Raw genomic sequence first — 18,815 nt, forward strand, 5'->3', positions numbered from 1 at the left:
TTCAGGACAGCACCCGAGAGATCATGGCTCCTCCTCCCACAGGAAACACCTCATCAATTAGGTCTTTAAATTGGAATCCTCCACGTTGCCTCATCAGTTTTTTGTGTTTCCTCCAGCTGGAGGAACACCTCTGGTGGGAGCCATGATCTCTCAGGTTATCCTGGGAGACACAGGTTCTCACCTGATAGGTCTTTTTAGGCTAGGAGAGTGAGCCTCCCACTTGCCTCTTATATGGATGGTCCCGTGGGCTCCCTCTCCCTCTTCCGTGCTCGGGGAGAGCCTGTACGTCCGGGGGTGCTGTCTAAAAATTTTTTTGGCCTACAGGTGGCCGTCCTCTGTTCCCTTTTACAGAGGGAACGAGCGGTGGCGGCCGCCATGTTGCTGGTGGCAGAAGAGCGCTTCAGCCACGTCCAGGCAGCACTTCCGGGTCGGCGCGTGCGTCATTTCCGGCGCAAAGCGCAGTGGGAGAGGGCAGGGTCACCTGGCGCCTTATTTCCGGTTCCAGGTCAGCGCAGCGGCGTTTTCGAATCTGGAACCGGTCGTTCTACCACGCACCGCAGACAGCTATGGATAGCGATGCAGCGGAGAAGGGGGCAAGCCAAGGCGCCAGCAAGGCTAAGGTAAGGGACTGTGTCCTCTATTACCCTGGGCCGTTTTCTCCTGTGGGGGGGTTACTCACCCTTTTCCCCCCCTTCCCCCCACCCCCCTCTCAGAAGGTATGTTGCAGTGGCTAGATTTAGATATCTGCCCTACAACAGGGGATTAGGTGGTGGTGGCTTGCTGGGCACATGGAAATGAGAGGTTTCTTCCTTAGTGCACCTGGGTGTATTATTTGCGCTGTATTACAGCCTTTTAAGCGTGGTTGCTTGTCTCTTTTCTGTTTGTCCAGGCCAAAGGTTCTGCCCAACCAGTCAAGAAAAGGTGCCCTGTTTGCAAAGAAAAATTAGGCGATGCTTGGACCAAAACGCTTTGTGCAGAGTGCATTACAAATTTGGTCAAAGAGGAGACTCCATCCGTTTGTGGCGACTTAGTGTCAACAATAAAGGATGAGCTCCGGGCCACCTTTCAAGCTTTTAGGTCAAACCTAAGAGAGGAGCCAGGTCCCTCTAGGGATCCTCTGGTTCCGCAGCCATCTTCAGAACCCCAGAGCGGTTCTCAAATAATTTTTGGGGGTCCAATATCCCAGGACGCTTCTCAAAGGTCCGTTTCCCTCGCTCCAGATGATACAGATTCTGAGGAGGAGGAAAATGAATCAGATACCACTTCTAAATACAAATTGTCACTAGAAGAGGTGGGAGGACTCCTGAAGGTAATCCATGCCACTTTGGGGATAGAAGAGGAAAAGAAGGAACTCTCCCTGCATGACCGCATGTATGCTGGTTTAGGAGATTCAAAAGGTCGTTCTTTTCCAGTCCATTCAGTTATCACTGATATGATTAAAAAAGAGTGGCTGGAACCTGAGAAAAAGCCTTTCTTTTCCCGGGCTCACAAGAAAAGATTTCCATTTGAAGAAAATCCAGATTCTATATGGAATAAGGTTCCAAAATTGGACTCTGCCTTTTCCCAGGTCTCTAAGTCTACGGACCTAGCCTTTGAGGATATGGGCACTCTGAAGGAGCCCATGGACAAAAGGATGGACCTGCTTCTTAAAAGAACCTGGCAATCAGTAATGCACAATCTGAAACCAGCAATGGCAACAACCTGTGTTGCAAGGAACTTAGATCACTGGGTTAACCAGTTGAAAGCCCATGTCATAGCAGATTCCTCAAAACAGGAGATTCTAGACTCTTTTTCAACCCTGTCGGCAGCAATATCATATATTGCAGATGCGTCTGCGGAATCTATCCGCATGTCAGCAAGGTCAGCAGCTTTGACAAATTCTGCCAGAAGGGCCTTATGGCTGAAGACGTGGCCAGGAGATGCTGCATCTAAAAATAGATTGTGTGGTATTCCGTTTGCGGGTGATCTGCTATTTGGTTCAGAGCTGGAGTCCATTCTTGACCGAACGGCAGATAAGAAAAAGTCGTTTCCAGTTAGGAAGAAACAGGTGCAAACCCGTAAGCGTTTCTTTCGGCCCCAAAAAGGTCAGCAGGAAGGGAAAATGCAGGGCAAGAGGAAGTCATGGTCTTCTCAGAAGCCCAAGGGTAGGGGTGGAGTGCTCTTCAATCCTCCTGCGGCCTCCGCAAAACCACAATGACTCTGTCAAGGCGGGGGAAGACTACAGGAGTTTCTTCCTCAGTGGAGAGCCTTTTCCTCAAATCAATTCGTTGTAAAGATGCTCTCCCAGGGGTATGTGATAGAATTCACGGAAGAACCTCCAAGAAGATTCCTGGTGACAAACGTCCCAAGGGACGCAGTCAAGGCTCTCGCCATGAAGTCCTTAATTCAGGAACTGAAAAATCAGAGAGTCATTGTTCCGGTCCCAGCGGGGGAGTTCTTCCAGGGGTTCTACTCACATGTCTTTCTGGTTCAGAAACCTTCAGGAAAGTTCCGTCTTATCCTGAATCTCAAAATGCTGAACAAATCGGTAGAATACAGAAGGTTTCGGATGGATTCAATATTTTCAGTAAGAAACCTCCTGTACCAAGGGTGCTATATGGCATCAATAGATTTACAAGATGCCTACCTCCACATTCCTATTGCCGCCAGATCGCAGAAATATCTGAGGTTAGCACTGAAAGAAGGGAAGAAGGTGGTACATCTGCAATTCAGAGCACTCCCGTTTGGTCTGTCATCATCCCCAAGGGTCTTCACGAAAATAATGGCCGAAGCTCTGGCGCCTCTGCGTCTAGAGGGGATCTCAGTTATTCCTTATCTGGACGACCTGCTGTTTTTTGCCCAGACCAGAGAAGGTCTTCAAGAAAACTTGCTAAGAGCCCGTGTTCATCTAGAATCCATGGGGTGGATTTTAAACCTTCAAAAATCAAATCTGATTCCCTCACAGGAAGTGTTATTCCTGGGTTTCCGTATCAACTCTTTAGAACAAAAAAATTTTCTTCCAGAGGAAAAACAGAAAAAGTTGATTCAAGTAGTGTCATTGCTACAGTCCAATCAAGTTCTGTCCATCAGGAAGGTTATGTCAGCATTGGTAACCCTGACCTCTTCCATTCCGGCCATCCAGTGGGCAAAGCTCCATTTCAGACCTCTGCAAAGTTTCCTGTTAAAAACCTGGAATCACCAGCAGGATTCACTAGATTCATTAGTGAAGATCCCTACTTCAGTAAAAAGAAGTCTGTGGTGGTGGAAGAACCAGACAAGGTACTCAGAGGGGCTGTTATGGTCCTTCCCAACTCAGGTGAGGTTGACAACAGATGCCAGTTCCTGGGGTTGGGGGGCTCATATGAGCGGCCGGTGGGCCCAGGGCTCGTGGGACACAAGAGATGCCCTGAGGTCCTCAAATTGGAGGGAACTAAAAGCTATAGAAATGGCCTTACTGACCTTTGCGAAAGAAGTCCAGGGGCAACATACTCAGATCCTGTCAGACAACGCCACGGCGGTGGCTTACATAAACAGACAAGGGGGAACCAGAAGCAAGGTTCTGCAGAGTTTGGCAAAAGGCATTCTGAGTTGGGCAGAGCTCCATACTCTATCCTTATCCGCGGTCCATTTAAAAGGGACCCTAAACAGAGTGGCGGATTTCCTAAGCAGGAACCAGATTTTAGAAGCAGAGTGGCAATTGAATCCAGAAGTCTTCCAGTTAATAGTGCAGAAATGGGGGCGCCCAAGAGTGGATCTCTTTGCCACCCAGGAAAACTCGCAAATGTCTCGCTTCTTCTCCCTGGACAGGAACGAGACATCACTGGGAGTGGATGCTCTGGCACAAGATTGGAAGTTTCACCTCTGTTACGCATTCCCCCCGTTTCAGCTTATCCCTCGGGTCATAGCAAAAATCAGGAAGGAGGGGACAACAGTGATTCTCATCACTCCTTTCTGGCCAAAAAGGCCTTGGTTTTCATCCCTTCTCCAGATGCAACAAGAACCTTACTGGCACCTTCCGTTAAGAAAAGACCTTCTGTTACAAGGTCCTCTATTTCACCAGGAAGTAGCAAAACTAAAGCTCACGGCCTGGCTACTGAGGAGCAGCTCTTGAAGAGGAAAGGTTTCTCGGATAGGTTGGTAGCTACCCTTCTGTCTAGTAGAAAGAAGGTTACAAGAGCAATCTATTCCAAAGTCTGGAAAATCTTCAACTCCTGGTGCACAGCATCTGACAGATCTCCAAAACAAATTTCTTCTGTGCTTGAGTTTCTGCAAGAAGGGGCGGACAAGGGCTTAGCGGTCAGCACCCTCAAAGTTCAGGTTGCTGCGCTGGGGGTATTCCTGGAAAAATCCATTTCATCAGAACCCCTAGTAAGATTCTTCAAAGCTCTTACCAGGTCTAGACCAGTGGTAATCAAAAGCTGTCCAGCATGGGACTTATCGGTTGTTCTACAGGCCCTGACCAAGGAACCTTTTGAACCCATTAATTTAGCCTCCCTGAAATTTATTACTTTGAAAACAGTGTTTTTAGTGGCTGTTACAACAGCTCGAAGAGTCAGTGAGCTGCAAGCCTTATCAATCAGGGAGCCTTTCTTTTTCATTTTTTCAGACCGAATTGTTCTGAAGACGGATCCTAATTTTTTGCCGAAGGTCGCTTCGATCCAGAATCGAACTCAGGAAATAATACTTCCTACCTTTTGTTCTAATCCATCGGGTAAGAAGGAAGAAGAATTCCATACCCTGGATGTTAAAAGAGCAGTCTTGAGTTACTTGGAAAACACTAAAGACTTTAGATGTTCAGATGCTCTGTTTGTTTTATTTTCCGGTAATAAAAAAGGAAGACAAGCTTCTAGAGCAACCATTGCCAGATGGTTAAGAATGGCTATCTCAGAAGCCTATTCCCTTACAGGTCTGGAGAGTCCATTAAATGTCCGGGCTCATTCTACAAGAGCTTCCGCGGTGAGTTGGGCAGAAAAAGCTGGCGCCACCCCCGAACAAATCTGTAAGGCAGCTACTTGGACAAGTCTGACAACCTTTGCCCGTCATTATAGGTTAGATCTCATGACGGCTGGGGACCAGGCTTTTGGAAGGAAAGTCTTACAGGCTGTTGTCCCACCCTAAATGGAGTAAGTCTCGATTATCCTCTCGGGTGCTGTCCTGAAAGACGATTTGGAAAATTGCAAGTTAGACTTACCGGTAACTTGTTTTCCAATAGGCTTTCAGGACAGCAGTAACCCGCCCTTTGTTTATGCTAATGCTGTAATACTATGATATAACTGTCGCTTATGTGTTGCAGCTGGGGCTGGAGTTCTCTACAAACAACTGATGAGGCAACGTGGAGGATTCCAATTTAAAGACCTAATTGATGAGGTGTTTCCTGTGGGAGGAGGAGCCATGATCTCTCGGGTGCTGTCCTGAAAGCCTATTGGAAAACAAGTTACCGGTAAGTCTAACTTGCAATTTTTTTTTATTAACTTACCTCTAAATGGCTGTTGCTAGAGGGTCCCTTTCAGTGCCTGGGCTGGTGACATCACTTCCCCCCAGGCACAGGAAGGGCTCAGCTCTGCTCCCTCCCTCCTGTCAATCATCTGGGACCCATTACAGGTCCCAGGTGACTGAGCGGCCGAACACGGCGCGCGGTGCCGCTCGCGCATGCGCAGTGGGTGCAAGGCTGTGAAGCCACAGCCCGGCGCCCACAGTTGCAATGCTGGAGGGGGAGACGAGCGGGGCTTAGATCCCCCGCATCGCTGGACCCAGGGACAGGTAAGTGTCCAATTAAAAGTCAGCAGCTGCAGTATTTGTAGCTGCTGACTTTTAATTTTTTTTTTTTTTATGGGCCCCCCTGGGTGGAACTCCTCTTTAACTTATGCAGGTGTGTGTGGAGATCTTTTTGTTTTTTTTTTATTTTTTCAGTGTTGATGATGTGGAGGACACAGCAAACATGTGGAAGAAGGTGATCTGGTCAGAGGAGACCAAAATTTAACTTTTTGGCCTAAAAGTAAAACGCTATGTGTGGGGAAAACTAACACTGCACATCACCCTGAACACACCATCCCCACCGTGGTGGTGGTGGCAGCATCATGTGGTGGGGATGCTTTTCTTCAGCAGGGACAGGGAAGCTGGTCAGAGTTGCTGGGAATATGGATGGAGACAAATACAGGACAATCTTAGAAGAAAACCTGTTTTGCCGCGTACACGCGGGCGCACTTTTTGGCATCAAAAGTCCGACGGACTTCCGACAGACTTGCGAATGAACGGACTTGCCTACACACGATCACACCAAATTCCGACGGATTCGTACTTGATGATGTACGACCGGACTAGAATAAGGAAGTTCATAGCTGGTAGCCAATAGCTGCCCTAGCGTTGTTTTTCTTTATCCGTCGGACTAGCATACAGACGAGCGGACTTTTCGATAGGAACTGGGTCCGACATAAAGATTTGAAACCTGTTCCAAATCTAAAGTCTGTCAGATTTTTGACCGAAAAAGTCCGCTGCAGGTCCGATGAAGCCCACACACAGTCGAATTGTCCGCCGGACGCGGTCCATCGGACCAGTCCTGTCAAAGTCCGCTCGTGTGTACGCGGCATAACACTGCACATCACCCTGAACACACCATTCACACCATGAAACATGGTGGTGGCGGCATCATGTGGTGGGGATGGTTTTCTTCAGCAGGGACAGGAAAGCTGGTCAGAGTTGATGGGAAGATGGATGGAGCCAAATACAGGACAATCTTAGAAGAAAACCTGTTACCTCTACAAAGTATTGACTCAGGGGGGCGCCATACAAATGCCCCCCACCCCCTTTTTCCTTCCACTTCACAAATTATGTGCCACTTTGTGTTGGTCTATCACATAACATTTCAAGGGGTGTGAATACTTTTTCAAGGCACATGTATAGGACTTGGCTTATCTTGCAAAGGATTTGAATTTTCATCCATCCACTCCTGTGATTTTCACAGCCCTACCATATAACACAGCCTGACATTTCTCTGCTGCCGTTAAGCAACACATCATGGTCTCCCCAATCCCCCCAGCTTATGAGTGGACTTGGAAAGACCAGCAACAACCCGCTCAGGTAAACTCTCTCCTCCTGCCAGCTTGTACTCTTCCAGTCCGCGGACAATTCTGGCACTCCTCTCCTACATGTAAAAAAAATGTATTTATTTTTTGCTAGAAAGTTATGGAATTTGTTTGGTTTCAGAATTCATTTTCATTATATTTAGTTAAAATTTGTTTTTGTTTATTAACCACTTCAATACCGGGGTCACTTGGACACCTTCCCGCCCAGGCCAATTTTTAGCGCTTTCGCAATTTGAATGACAATTGCGCGGTCATGCTACACTGTACCCAAACAATTTTTTTTATCATTTTGTTCCCACAAATAGAGCTTTCTTTTGGTGGTATTTGATCACTTCTGCGGTTTTTATTTTTTGCGCAACAAATAAAAAAAGACCGAAAATTTTGAAAAAAAAAAGTTTTTCTTTGTTTCTGTTAAAAATTTTTGTAAATAAGTACGTTTTCTTCTTCAATGACGGGCACTGATACGGCGGCACTGATGGGCACCAATGAGGTGGCACTGATGGGCACTGATGGGAACCAATGAGGTGGCACTGATGGACACTGATAGGTGGCACTGGGCACTCGTAGGTGGCATTGATGGGTACTTATGGGTGGCACTGATAGGTGGCACGGATGGGCACTGATAGGTGGCACGGATGGGCACTGATAAGTGAGCACGGATGAGCACTGACAGGTGGCACTGATGGACACTGATGGGTGGCACTGATGACACTGGCACTGATGCCCCTCAGGGTGGCATTGCTGGGCATCACTGCAATATAATGGTGCCAATCAGTGCCCATTTGTGGGCACAGATTGGGCACTGACTGGGCACATGTGGATGGCCATGGGGTACATACCTGGCCATCCACACGTTGCCTCCTTCCCTGGTGGTCCTAGTGGCGATCCCTGGTGGTCCAGTGTGGGCATCTCAGGGGGGGCTGTGCTGATAAACAATCAGCGCTGACCCCCCCTGTCAGGAGAGGGACGTCAGCGTAGACGTCTGTCAGGCGCAAGTGAGGAAAAGCCAATCAACGGCTCTTCCTATTGTCATCATGATCAGCCGTGATTGGACACGGCTGATCACGTGGTAAAGAGCCTCCGCCGGAGGCTCTTTACCAAGATCAGTGGAGCGGTGTGTCAGACTGACACACCGCTCCACCGATCGCACAGTGGCATGTTATCCTGCTGGACGTCATATGACGCCCAGTCAGGATAACTGAACCACCGCCCGGCCGTGATCTGCTATGGGCCGGGCGGGAAGTGGTTAATGTTGTTCTTCCCACTAGACATGTGCAATTCGTTTTGGTCCCAATACAAATCCGGAATAATTTTTGGGGTTATTCGGAGATCTGGATGTATCCGAATCTCTAAATGAAATAGTAACGAATTTTGTTGAAATCTAATAAAATTAATTTAGTTCATTCGTTTTTTAGCGAATTCCAACATTTCAGAACGATTAGAATCTGGATCGGTCGAGAAACGATTGACTGATTTGAATTCTGTGTGAAGAAATAGCTGGTTGTTAAGCAGCGGGCCGGGGAGCCGGCTGCCACGTCCTTAACAACCAATGAGTCATCTTCTGTCAGCGGGCTTCCTCCACTGACAGATGAATGAAAAGAGTGCCGGCAATACCAAAAATCTTACAAAATACGGGGTGGGGGTTCCCCCAAAATCCATACCAGACCCTTATCTGAGCAAGTAGCACGGCAGATCAGGAAAAGGGGGATGAGCAAATCCCCCCCCCCCCCGAACCAGACCAGGCCACATGCCCTCAACATGACCCCTCTAGTGATATAAAGATCTATATAGAGGAATCAGGACCTCCTTCCTCCTGGTGGTGACCCCTCTAGTGATATAAAGATCTATATAGAGGAATCAGGACCTCCTTCCTCCTGCTGGTGATCCCTCTAGTGATATAAAGATCTATATAGAGGAATCAGGACCTCCTTCCTCCTGCTGGTGACCCCTCTAGTGATATAAAGATCTATATAGAGGAATCAGGACCTCCTTCCTCCTGCTGGTGACCCCTCTAGTGATATAAAGATCTATATAGAGGAATCAGGACCTCCTTCCTCCGACTGATGACCCCTCTACTGATATAAAGATCTATATAGAGTGGAATCAGGACCTCCTTCCTCCTGCTGGTGACCCCTCTAGTGATATAAAGATCTATATAGAGGAATCAGGACCTCCTTCCTCCTGCTGGTGACCCCTCTAGTGATATAAAGATCTATATAGAGAAATCAGGACCTCCGTGGATATTGATAAAAGGTAGGTAAGCAATTTAGCAGGACAGGATGAGAACAGAATCTGGGACATGGCAGTAAGGAGCACAAAGGGAGGAGTGTGTGTGAGCCTATAGGAGCTGGGGGAGGGGCATGCAGGGTTCCTCAGGGCACATTACACTGCAGGATATATTATGTCACAGCTGCTCCGGTATTGTGTACGTTATGTATAATGCATGTTCTTTCTATTGTTAGACATTCAGAACGATCCGGAGGCGCCACTGTTACCCCCCAACATGGAAGCGATGGCTCTTCTACCTCTGCCCAGGAACCCTCATCGCCAGTTCTGCTGTGGCCCTCTATGCCTTTGTTGAGACGGAGGAAAACTACTTTTACATCCACAGCATCTGGCACATGCTGATTGCCGGCAGCGTTGGCTTCCTCCTTCCACCACGTGCCAAACCAAATGGGAGAGTGGCGCCCCTGGCGCGGAGAAAGGGCTGTGGGTACCAGTTGTGCGTTAATGAGCAGGAGGAACTGGGTCTGGTAGACCCTGGATCTGTGTCTATAAACAGTATCTGCACCAGTTGACACGGGAGACTGGAGGTTGGACGAGTACCAATCTGTGGGACGGCTGTGACCGGAGACAGACGGTTCATGTCACAAACTGCCTTCACTCTGGCCGGGGACGACGGCTGGAAGATCAGTATTACCTCATTATGGACCAAGAACTATTGTGTGCATTATATTCTGCTCTTCATGAGCTCCGCATTGGCATCTGATGGGCAACGTGCAGACAAGGAGGCTTTCGTGGGTCACATTGATAAATCGTATGTCAGACACGTCCACCAGAGTCGTGACATTCAAGGTCAACGTTGCCAGACCTGAGAAGCCAAACAAATAGTTTGGTTGTTGAATCAAAGATGGCGGCCAAACAGTGACCATGATACATACACCTCTAGCCATCTCACAGGTCTGACAAGCTGCCCCTGAATTCCGTATCTCTCTCACCATCCTTTTCCCCATAATTATGAATTCTTCCACATGGTGGGGGGCAGTGCGATGGGGTCTGAGGGTGCAGCTGCTGGGTACATGCATGCAGGACAACTGAGCTGAACCATTCAGCCATTGGTGGTAGGTGCTCCACGTTCACCAGAAGCTCCTCACCCTCACCGTGGTCCAGGAGAACCGCAATCCCTCGCACCGTCCTGCCGCTTGGCCCACCAGGATGGGGCTTCCATGTATTCACTTTTTCTGCACAGATGTCACTTTTTATTTGATGGCATGTGCCTGTATGTGTGATTGTGAGATGATTGAACATTATAGGTCACTTTTCTGATCTGGGCTGTCCTTATTCATTTTCATTGCTGACTAACATTGTAATTCCTCTACAAGGTAGGCTTATCAGATTGGTGGATTAGTTCACTTGGATACATGATCTGGCCAATCCTACAATGCACAGGGGGGTGGAGCAACAACACTTTCTGCCCCTTGTCCCCATCCTATCCATAACCCTGTTGGCGGGCATAGAAAAAACACACGGATTCAAGATGGTGGAACACTGAGGTATATATTATAGCCCTGGGAGATCAATTTTGTATACGTCATTGATATTCACATTGTTATATGTTGTGCAAAGTCCTCATTGCATCCACTAGATGGAACAACACAGAAATATAATAATATGGTCATTCATGCCCCACACACAGCAAGGTCATCTTATCATTCTGCTGAAAACGTTCACATTGTTCAGCAATCTCTAAGTATGGCCAGTTTAAATCCTCCCTCTGGCCTTCCCTTCAGTCTTGCACAGTTGTATCGGCTCGGCTCCTCTCCTGGACTGAAATGGCTTACTCTTGTGCCTACTCCCAATGTAAGGATCATTCTTCCCACTGATCACCAATGTAAGGAATATTCTTCCCACTGATCACTAGGGATGAGCCGAACACCCCCCTGTTCGGTTCGCACCAGAACATGTGCACAGGATAAAAGTTTGTTCCAACACGCGACCACCGTTAAAGTCTATGGGACACGAACATGAATAATCAAAAGTGCTAATTTTAAAGGCTTATATGCAAGTTATTGTCATATAAAGTGTTTGGGGACCGGGGTCCTGCCCCAGGGGACATGGATCAATGCAAAAAAAAAGTTTTAAAAACGGCTGTTTTTTCGGGAGCAGTGATTTTAATAATGCTTAAAGTCAAGCAATAAAAGTGTAATATTCCTTTAAATTTCATAGCTGGGGGGTGTCTATAGTATGCCTGTAAAGGGGCGCATGTTTCCCGTGTTTAGAACAGTCTGACAGCAAAATGACATTTCAAAGGAAAAAAGTCATTTAAAACTACTTGCGGCTATTAATGCATTGCCGGTCCGACAATTCACATAGAAGTTCATTGATAAAAACGACATGGGAATTCCCCACAGGGGAACCCCAAACCAAAATAAAAAAAAAAAAAATGACGTGGGGGTCCCCCTAAATTCCATACCAGGTCTGGTATGGATTTTAAGGGGAACCCCACGCCAAGATAAAAAAAAAAAAATCCATACCAGACCCTTATCCGAGCACCCAACCTGGCATGGCAGGCCACAGGAAAAGAGGGGGATGAGAGAGCGCCCCCCCTCCTGAACCGTACCAGGCCATATGCCCTCAACATTGGGAGGGTGCTTTGCGGTAGCCCCCCAAAACACCTTGTCCCCATGTTGATGAGGACAAGGGCCTCATCCCCACAACCCTGGCCGGTGGTTGTGGGGGTCTGCGGGCGGGGGGGGCTTATCGGAATCTGGAAGCCCCCTTTAACAAGGGGACCCCCACATCCTGGCCCCCCCCTGTGTAAAATGGTAAGGACCTACCATTTCACTAAAAAACTGTCAAAAAATGTTAAAAATGACAAGAGACAGTTTTTGACAATTCCTTTATTTAAATGCTTCTTTCTTCCTTCATCTTCTTCTTCTGGTACTTCTGGCTCTTCTGGTTCTTCCTCCGGTGTTCTCGTCCAGCATCTCCTCCGCGGTGTCTTCTATCTTCTTCTCCTCGGGCCGCTCCGCACCATGGCATGGGGGGAGGCTCCCGCTCTTCTCTTCATCTTCTTCTCTTCTTCTCCGCATCCATGCTGGCATGGAGGGAGGCTCCCGCTGCATGATGCGTCTCCTCTTCTGACAGTTCTTAAATAACGGGGGCGGGGCCACCCGGTGACCCCGCCCCCTCTGACGCACAGTGACTTGACGGGACTTCCCTGTGACATCACGAGGAATGCCACAGGGAAGTCCTGTCATGTCCCGTGCGTCAGAGGGGGGCGGGGTCACTGGGTGGCCCCCCCCCCCGTTATTTAAGAACCATCAGAAGAGGAGACGCGTCACACAGCGGGAGCCTCCCACCATGCCAGCATGGGTGAGGAGCGGCCCGGAGAAGAAGATGAAGATGAAGAGAAGAGCGGGAGCCTCCCCCCATGCCATGGGTGCAGAGCGGCCCGAGGAGAAGAAGATAGAAGACGCCGCGGAGGAGATGCTGGACGAGAACGCCGGAGGAAGAACCAGAAGAGCCAGAAGAACCAGAAGAACCAGAAGAACCAGAAGAAGAAGATGAAGGAAGATAGAAGAAGCATTTAAATAAAGGAATTGTCAAAAACTGTCTCTTGTCATTTTTAACATTTTTGACAGTTTTTTAGTGAAATGGTAGGGGTACCCTTACCATTTCACACAGGGGGGGCCGGGATCTGGGGGTCCCCTTGTTAAAGGGGGCTTCCAGATTCCGATAAGCCCCCCGCTCGCAGACCCCCACAACCACCGGCCAGGGTTGTGGGGATGAGGCCCTTGTCCTCATCAACATGGGGACAAGGTGTTTTGGGGGGCTACCCCAAAGCACCCTCCCAATGTTGAGGGCATGTGGCCTGGTATGGTTCAGGAGGGTGGGGCACTCTCTTGTCCCCCCTCTTTTCCTGCAGCCTGCCAGGTTGCGTGCTCGGATAAGGGTCTGGTATGGATTTTTGGGGGGCCCCACGCTGGTTTTTTTTTTTTTTTTTTTTTGGCGCGGGGTTCCCCTTAAAATCTTCAGGTCTGGTATGGAATTTAGGGGGACCCCCACGTCATTTTTTTTTTTTTAATTTTGGTTCGGGGTTCCCCTGTGGGGAATTCCCATGCCGTTTTTAACAATGAACTTTTATGTGTATTGTCGGACCGGCAATGCAATAGCCGCAAGTAGTTTTAAATGACTTTTTTTCTTTGAAATATCATTTTGCTGTCAGACTGTTCTAAACACGGGAAACATGCGCCCCTTTACAGGCATACTATAGACACCCCCAGCTACGAAATTTAAAGGGATATTACACTTTTATTGTTTGACTTTAAGCATTATTAAAATCACTGCTCCTGAAAAAACGTCCATTTTTTAAACTTTTTTTTGCATTGATCCATGTTCCCTGGAGCAGGACCCGGGTCCCCAAACACTTTTTATGACAATAACTTGCATATAAGCCTTTAAAATTAGCACTTTTGAGTTCTCCCATAGACTTTTAAAGGGTGTTCCGCGGCATTTGAATTTCACGCGAACACCCCAAATTGTTCACTGTTCGGCGAACTTGCGAACAGCCAACTCGAAGCTCATCCCTACTGATCACCAATGTAAGGGACATTCTTCCCACTGATCACCACTGTAAGGGACATTCTTCCCACTGATCACCAATGTAAGGAGCATTCTTCCCACTGATCACCAATGTAAGGGACATTCTTCTCACTGATCACCAATGTAAGGAGCATTCTTCTCACTGACCACAATGTAAGGAACATTCTTCCCACTGATCACCAATGTAAGGGACATTCTTCTCACTGATCACCAATGTAAGGAACATTCTTACCACTGATCACCAATGTAAGGGACATTCTTCTCACTGACCACAATGTAAGGAACATTCTTCCCACTGATCACCAATGTAAGGGACATTCTTCTCACTGACCACAATGTAAGGAACATTCTTCCCACTGATCACCAATGTAAGGGACATTCTTCTCACTGACCACCAATGTAAGGAACATTCTTCCCACTGATCACCAATGTAAGGGACATTCTTCTCACTGATCACCAATGTAAGGAACATTCTTGCCATTGACCATCAGGCTAATGTACCATGAGCTGCATACTGTAGTCATTTTTAACAGGAATTCCCTGAGACCTAAACGTAGGGGTCCAAATTAAGATTGAGTTAAGAAAGGTTGGTCCATAGGATCCACCAATGGAGCTGTACAAATACTTGGACTTTTGCCGAGCTCTCTCGAACAATGCTTTTTCCGTTGGTGAGATGTGGTCCGGGTCCTCATGGCAAAACTAATTTGTAAACTTTGACATTGCAACAAACTAAACTGATAAAGAGGAATGAGGCAGCAAAATGGAAGCAATGTGTGGTCAGCAGAGGCACCCATTAAATAAAAAGATGCTTCCTAATAGATTCTTTAGGAAGGTCAGTATTTTTTTATCACAAGAACAGGTCAAAGTGCACCATCAAGACATTTCATGTGGTTAATGGTTTGAGTAATCTTTAATGGGTGGAACCTGTGTGCATTCTCTGGGCTGAAGGAACACACACACATCCCACCCATTAAAGTGTAGTGTACACCCTTTCCTGAAGAAGTGGCCACGAAAGAGCCATGAAATGCATTGATGGTGCAATTTAACCCGTTCTTGTGATCAATAGATACCAAACCTCCTAAGAAATCCACATGGAAGCACCTTTTTGTTTAATGGGCACCTTTGCCAACCACACATTGGTTCCATTTTGGGCCTCCTTCCCTTCACTATTGTTCACCTGGATCTGGAGCTTAGTGCAGGAACCTCTGGAAAACCTGACGAGCACTGAGAGTGACTACGCACACTAATGAAGAGCATCATGTCCTCCACATGTGCTAAAACAGGTTCCTTTTCCTACGACCTTATAAGTTTGAGTGTCACGTACTTGGTTGGAGCCTGAAGTGACGAGAGGGCTTCCCTTGCGGCTCTGGTTGAAACACCCCTAGATGTGGTGATGGGAGTGCAATGCGTAAAGTAGCACGGGTGCTGAGGGTCCGAGTTGCTGCTTTAGGAGGTAATGAGCAGCGGATTTATCTGGCCGGTCGACAGGAGCCTTGGAGGAGTTCTGGAGAGGTACTGCAGCTGGCACCCTTTACACCCATGGCAGGATGGTACAGGGCACTGGGCAGGACCCGTAGAGCAGACCTCGAAGGAAGCAGTGTCAAGATTGAGGTCATGCTCAGGTAGTGGCAAAGAGTGGACGATGTCTACAGCACATCAATGGTCATACATAGGTAAGAGTTAGGGGTTGATGAGGGAGATGTCTTGTCGCCGAGCTCAGGTTGCATAGATAAGCAGTACAGATAGGGAGGTCAGGAGCCAGGCCTGGGACATACACGAGAGATCAGTAAAAGCACAGACTTTACAACCAGGAGTCAGGCAAAGGGAAGTCCAAGGGCCAGCAAAAGTTAGTAACAGGTAATCAGAGTAAACACAGGATCAGGATATACAGGAACAAGGACCACAGGCAGTACTGGAACTGGATGTGCACGTTCGGACAAAGGTGCGTGTTACCACTCAGACATGCATACCCACACAGGGTACTGGCAGAAGTTCTCAACCTGCATATTACCACATGTGGACCTCTGTTGAGCGAGTCCTGACACTGAGTATATGCATACTACACTGTGCTGAACTCTCCATATAGAATACATACATCATAGTTACATAGTTACATAGTAGGTGAGGTTGAAAAAAAAGACACAAGTCCATCAAGTCCAAACTGGAGCAATACTGACTCAACAAACTGAACTTGGCCACACCGGGTATTCAGCAAATGAATGGCACAGGTCTCATAGTACATGCTGTAGACATTCCTCTTTTTATGACCACCACCTGAATGTCTTGTGACTAAAGATGGTGTAATACTAATACATTATCTGGCAATGACATACAACATATGAGAGCAAAGTCCCTGGGTGTATAAAGATCACATGTATTGCTAATATCCTTGTTTTCCAGTGTTAGGTGTGGTCTACTAAGGTTCTGATATCAGCAAAATCAAAGCATAATGAAACAGAAGTGCAAATCAGAAGACTCTGTACACCAAGAACATGACCTGGTAGAGGATGGAGGTGCAATGTGGTTAGGGCTGCTTGGTGGTGGCGCTGGACATAGAGTATGGAGGTCCCCCGTGATTAGTGCTGCTTGGGGGTGGCACTAGACATGGCAGAATATGGAGGTGCCCCATGATTAGGGCTGCTTGGTGGTGGTGCTGGACATAGCAGAGTATGGAGGTCCCCTGTGATTAGGGCTGCTTGGGGGTGGCACTAGACATGGCAGAATATGGAGGTGCCCCATGATTAGGGCTGCATGGTGGTGGCACTGGACATGGCAGAGTATGGGGGTGCCCTGTGATTAGGGCTGCATGGTGGTGGCACTGGACATGGCAGAGTATGGGGGTGCCCTGTGATTAGGGCTGCATGGTGGTGGCACTGGACATGGCAGAGTATGGAGGTGCCCCATGATTAGGGCTGCATGGTGGTGGCACAGGACATCAGGGGGGGAGGGGGGTGCAGATACTCGTCTAAGACAGGTATTTGCACCCACTTCCGGCATAGACTCCCGTCCCGACCGTGCTGTCTGCTGGGAACACACAGCTCCCAGGAGAGAGCGGGGGACCACTAGGGACGCGCAGCGCGACTCGCGCATGCACAGTAGGGAACCGGGAAGTGAAGCCGCAACGCTTCACTACCTGATTCCCTCACTTAGGATGGCGGCGGCAGCTGCCGAGAACCGAGCGGGTTCTCGGCGTCCCCTGCCGACATCGCTGGACCCTGGGACAGGTAAGTGGCCATGTATTAAAAGTCAGCAGCTGCAGTATTTGTAGCTGCTGGCTTTTAATATTTTTTTTTTTTGGCGGTGTGGGTGAACCCCCGCTTTAAGGCTGCATGGTGGTGGGACTAGACATGGCAAAATATGGAGGTGCCCTATGATTAGGGCTTCTTGGTGGTGGCACTGGACATGGCAGAGTATGGATGTGCCCCATGATTAGGGCTGCATGGTGCTGGCACTAGACATGGCAGAATATGGAGGTGCCCCATGATTAGGGCAGCATGGTGGTGGCACTAGACATGGCAGAGTATGGAGGTGCCCCATGAATAGGGCTGCATGGTAGTGGCCCTGGACATGGCAGAAGATAGAGGTGCCCCGTGATTAGGGCTGCATGGTGGTGGCACTGGACATGGCAGAAGATGGAGGTGCCCCCTGATTAGGACTGCATGGTGGTGGCACTGGACATGGCAGAGTATGGAGGTGCCCCATGATTAGGGCTGCATGGTGGTGGCCCTGGACATGGAAGAATATAGAGGTGCCCCATGATTAGGGCTGCATGGTGGTGGCACTGGACATGGCAGAATATGGAGGTGCCCCATGATTAGGGCTGCATGGTGGTGACACTGGACATGGCACAGTATGGAGGTGCCCCATGATTAGGGCTGCATGGTGCTGGCACTAGACATGGCAGAATATGGAGGTGCCCCATTAATTAGGGCAGCATGGTGGTGGCACTAGACATGGCAGAGTATGGAGGTGCCCCATTAATTAGGGCAGCATGGTGGTGGCACTAGACATGGCAGAGTATGGAGGTGCCCCGTGATTAGGGCTGCATGGTAGTGGCACTGGATATGGCAGAATATGTTGGTGCCCCATGAATAGGGCTGCATGGTGGTGGCCCTGGACATGGAAGAATATAGAGGTGCCCCGTGATTAGGGCTGCATGGTGGTGGCACTGGACATGGCAGATTATGGAGGTGCCCCATGATTAGGGCTGCATGGTGGTGGCACTGGACATGGCAGATTATGGAGGTGCCCCATGATTAGGGCTGCATGGTGGTGGCATTGGACATGGCAGAGTATGGAGGTGCCCTGTGATTAAGGCTGCATGGTGGTGGGACTAGACATGGCAAAATATGGAGGTGCCCTATGATTAGGGCTTCTTGGTGGTGGCACTGGACATGGCAGAGTATGGATGTGCCCCATGATTAGGGCTTCTTGGTGGTGGCACTGGACATGGCAGAACATAGAGGTGCACCGCGATTAGGGCTGCATGGTGGTGGCACTAGACATGGCTGAGTATGGAGGTGCCCCGTGATTAGGGCTGCATGGTGGTGGCACTGGACATGGCACAGTATGGAGGTGCCCCATGATTAGGGCTGCATGGTGCTGGCACTAGACATGGCAGAATATGGAGGTGCCCCATGATTAGGGCAGCATGGTGGTGGCACTAGACATGGCAGAGTATGGAGGTGCCCCGTGATTAGGGCAGCATGGTGGTGGCACTAGACATGGCAGAGTATGGAGGTGCCCCGTGATTAGGGCTGCTTGGTGGTGGCACTGGACATGGCAGAGTATGGGGGTGCCCTGTGATTAGGGCTGCATGGTGGTGGCACTAGACATGGCAGAGTATGGAGGTGCCCTGTAAATAAGACTGCATGGTAGTGGCCCTGGACATGGCAGAAGATAGAGGTGCCCCGTGATTATGGCTGCATG

The 18,815-nt window shown here is 48.8% G+C and overlaps 1 protein-coding gene across 1 annotated transcript in view; it reads left to right on the forward strand.

The window, feature by feature from the left end:
- TMEM8B (transmembrane protein 8B) overlaps window positions 1-10,607 on the forward strand; it is a 50,689-nt gene extending 40,082 nt beyond the window's left edge. The window contains exon 13 of the mRNA XM_073612066.1: window positions 9,524-10,607. Within this exon, the coding sequence (XP_073468167.1) occupies window positions 9,524-9,859 (336 nt within the window). The 3' untranslated portion in view covers window positions 9,860-10,607. The remainder of the gene's footprint in view (window positions 1-9,523) is intronic.
- The last annotated feature ends 8,208 nt before the right edge of the window (window positions 10,608-18,815 follow it).

This window comes from Aquarana catesbeiana, linkage group LG01 (assembly GCF_042186555.1).
Source record: "Aquarana catesbeiana isolate 2022-GZ linkage group LG01, ASM4218655v1, whole genome shotgun sequence".
NCBI classification, from domain to species: Eukaryota; Metazoa; Chordata; class Amphibia; order Anura; family Ranidae; genus Aquarana; species Aquarana catesbeiana.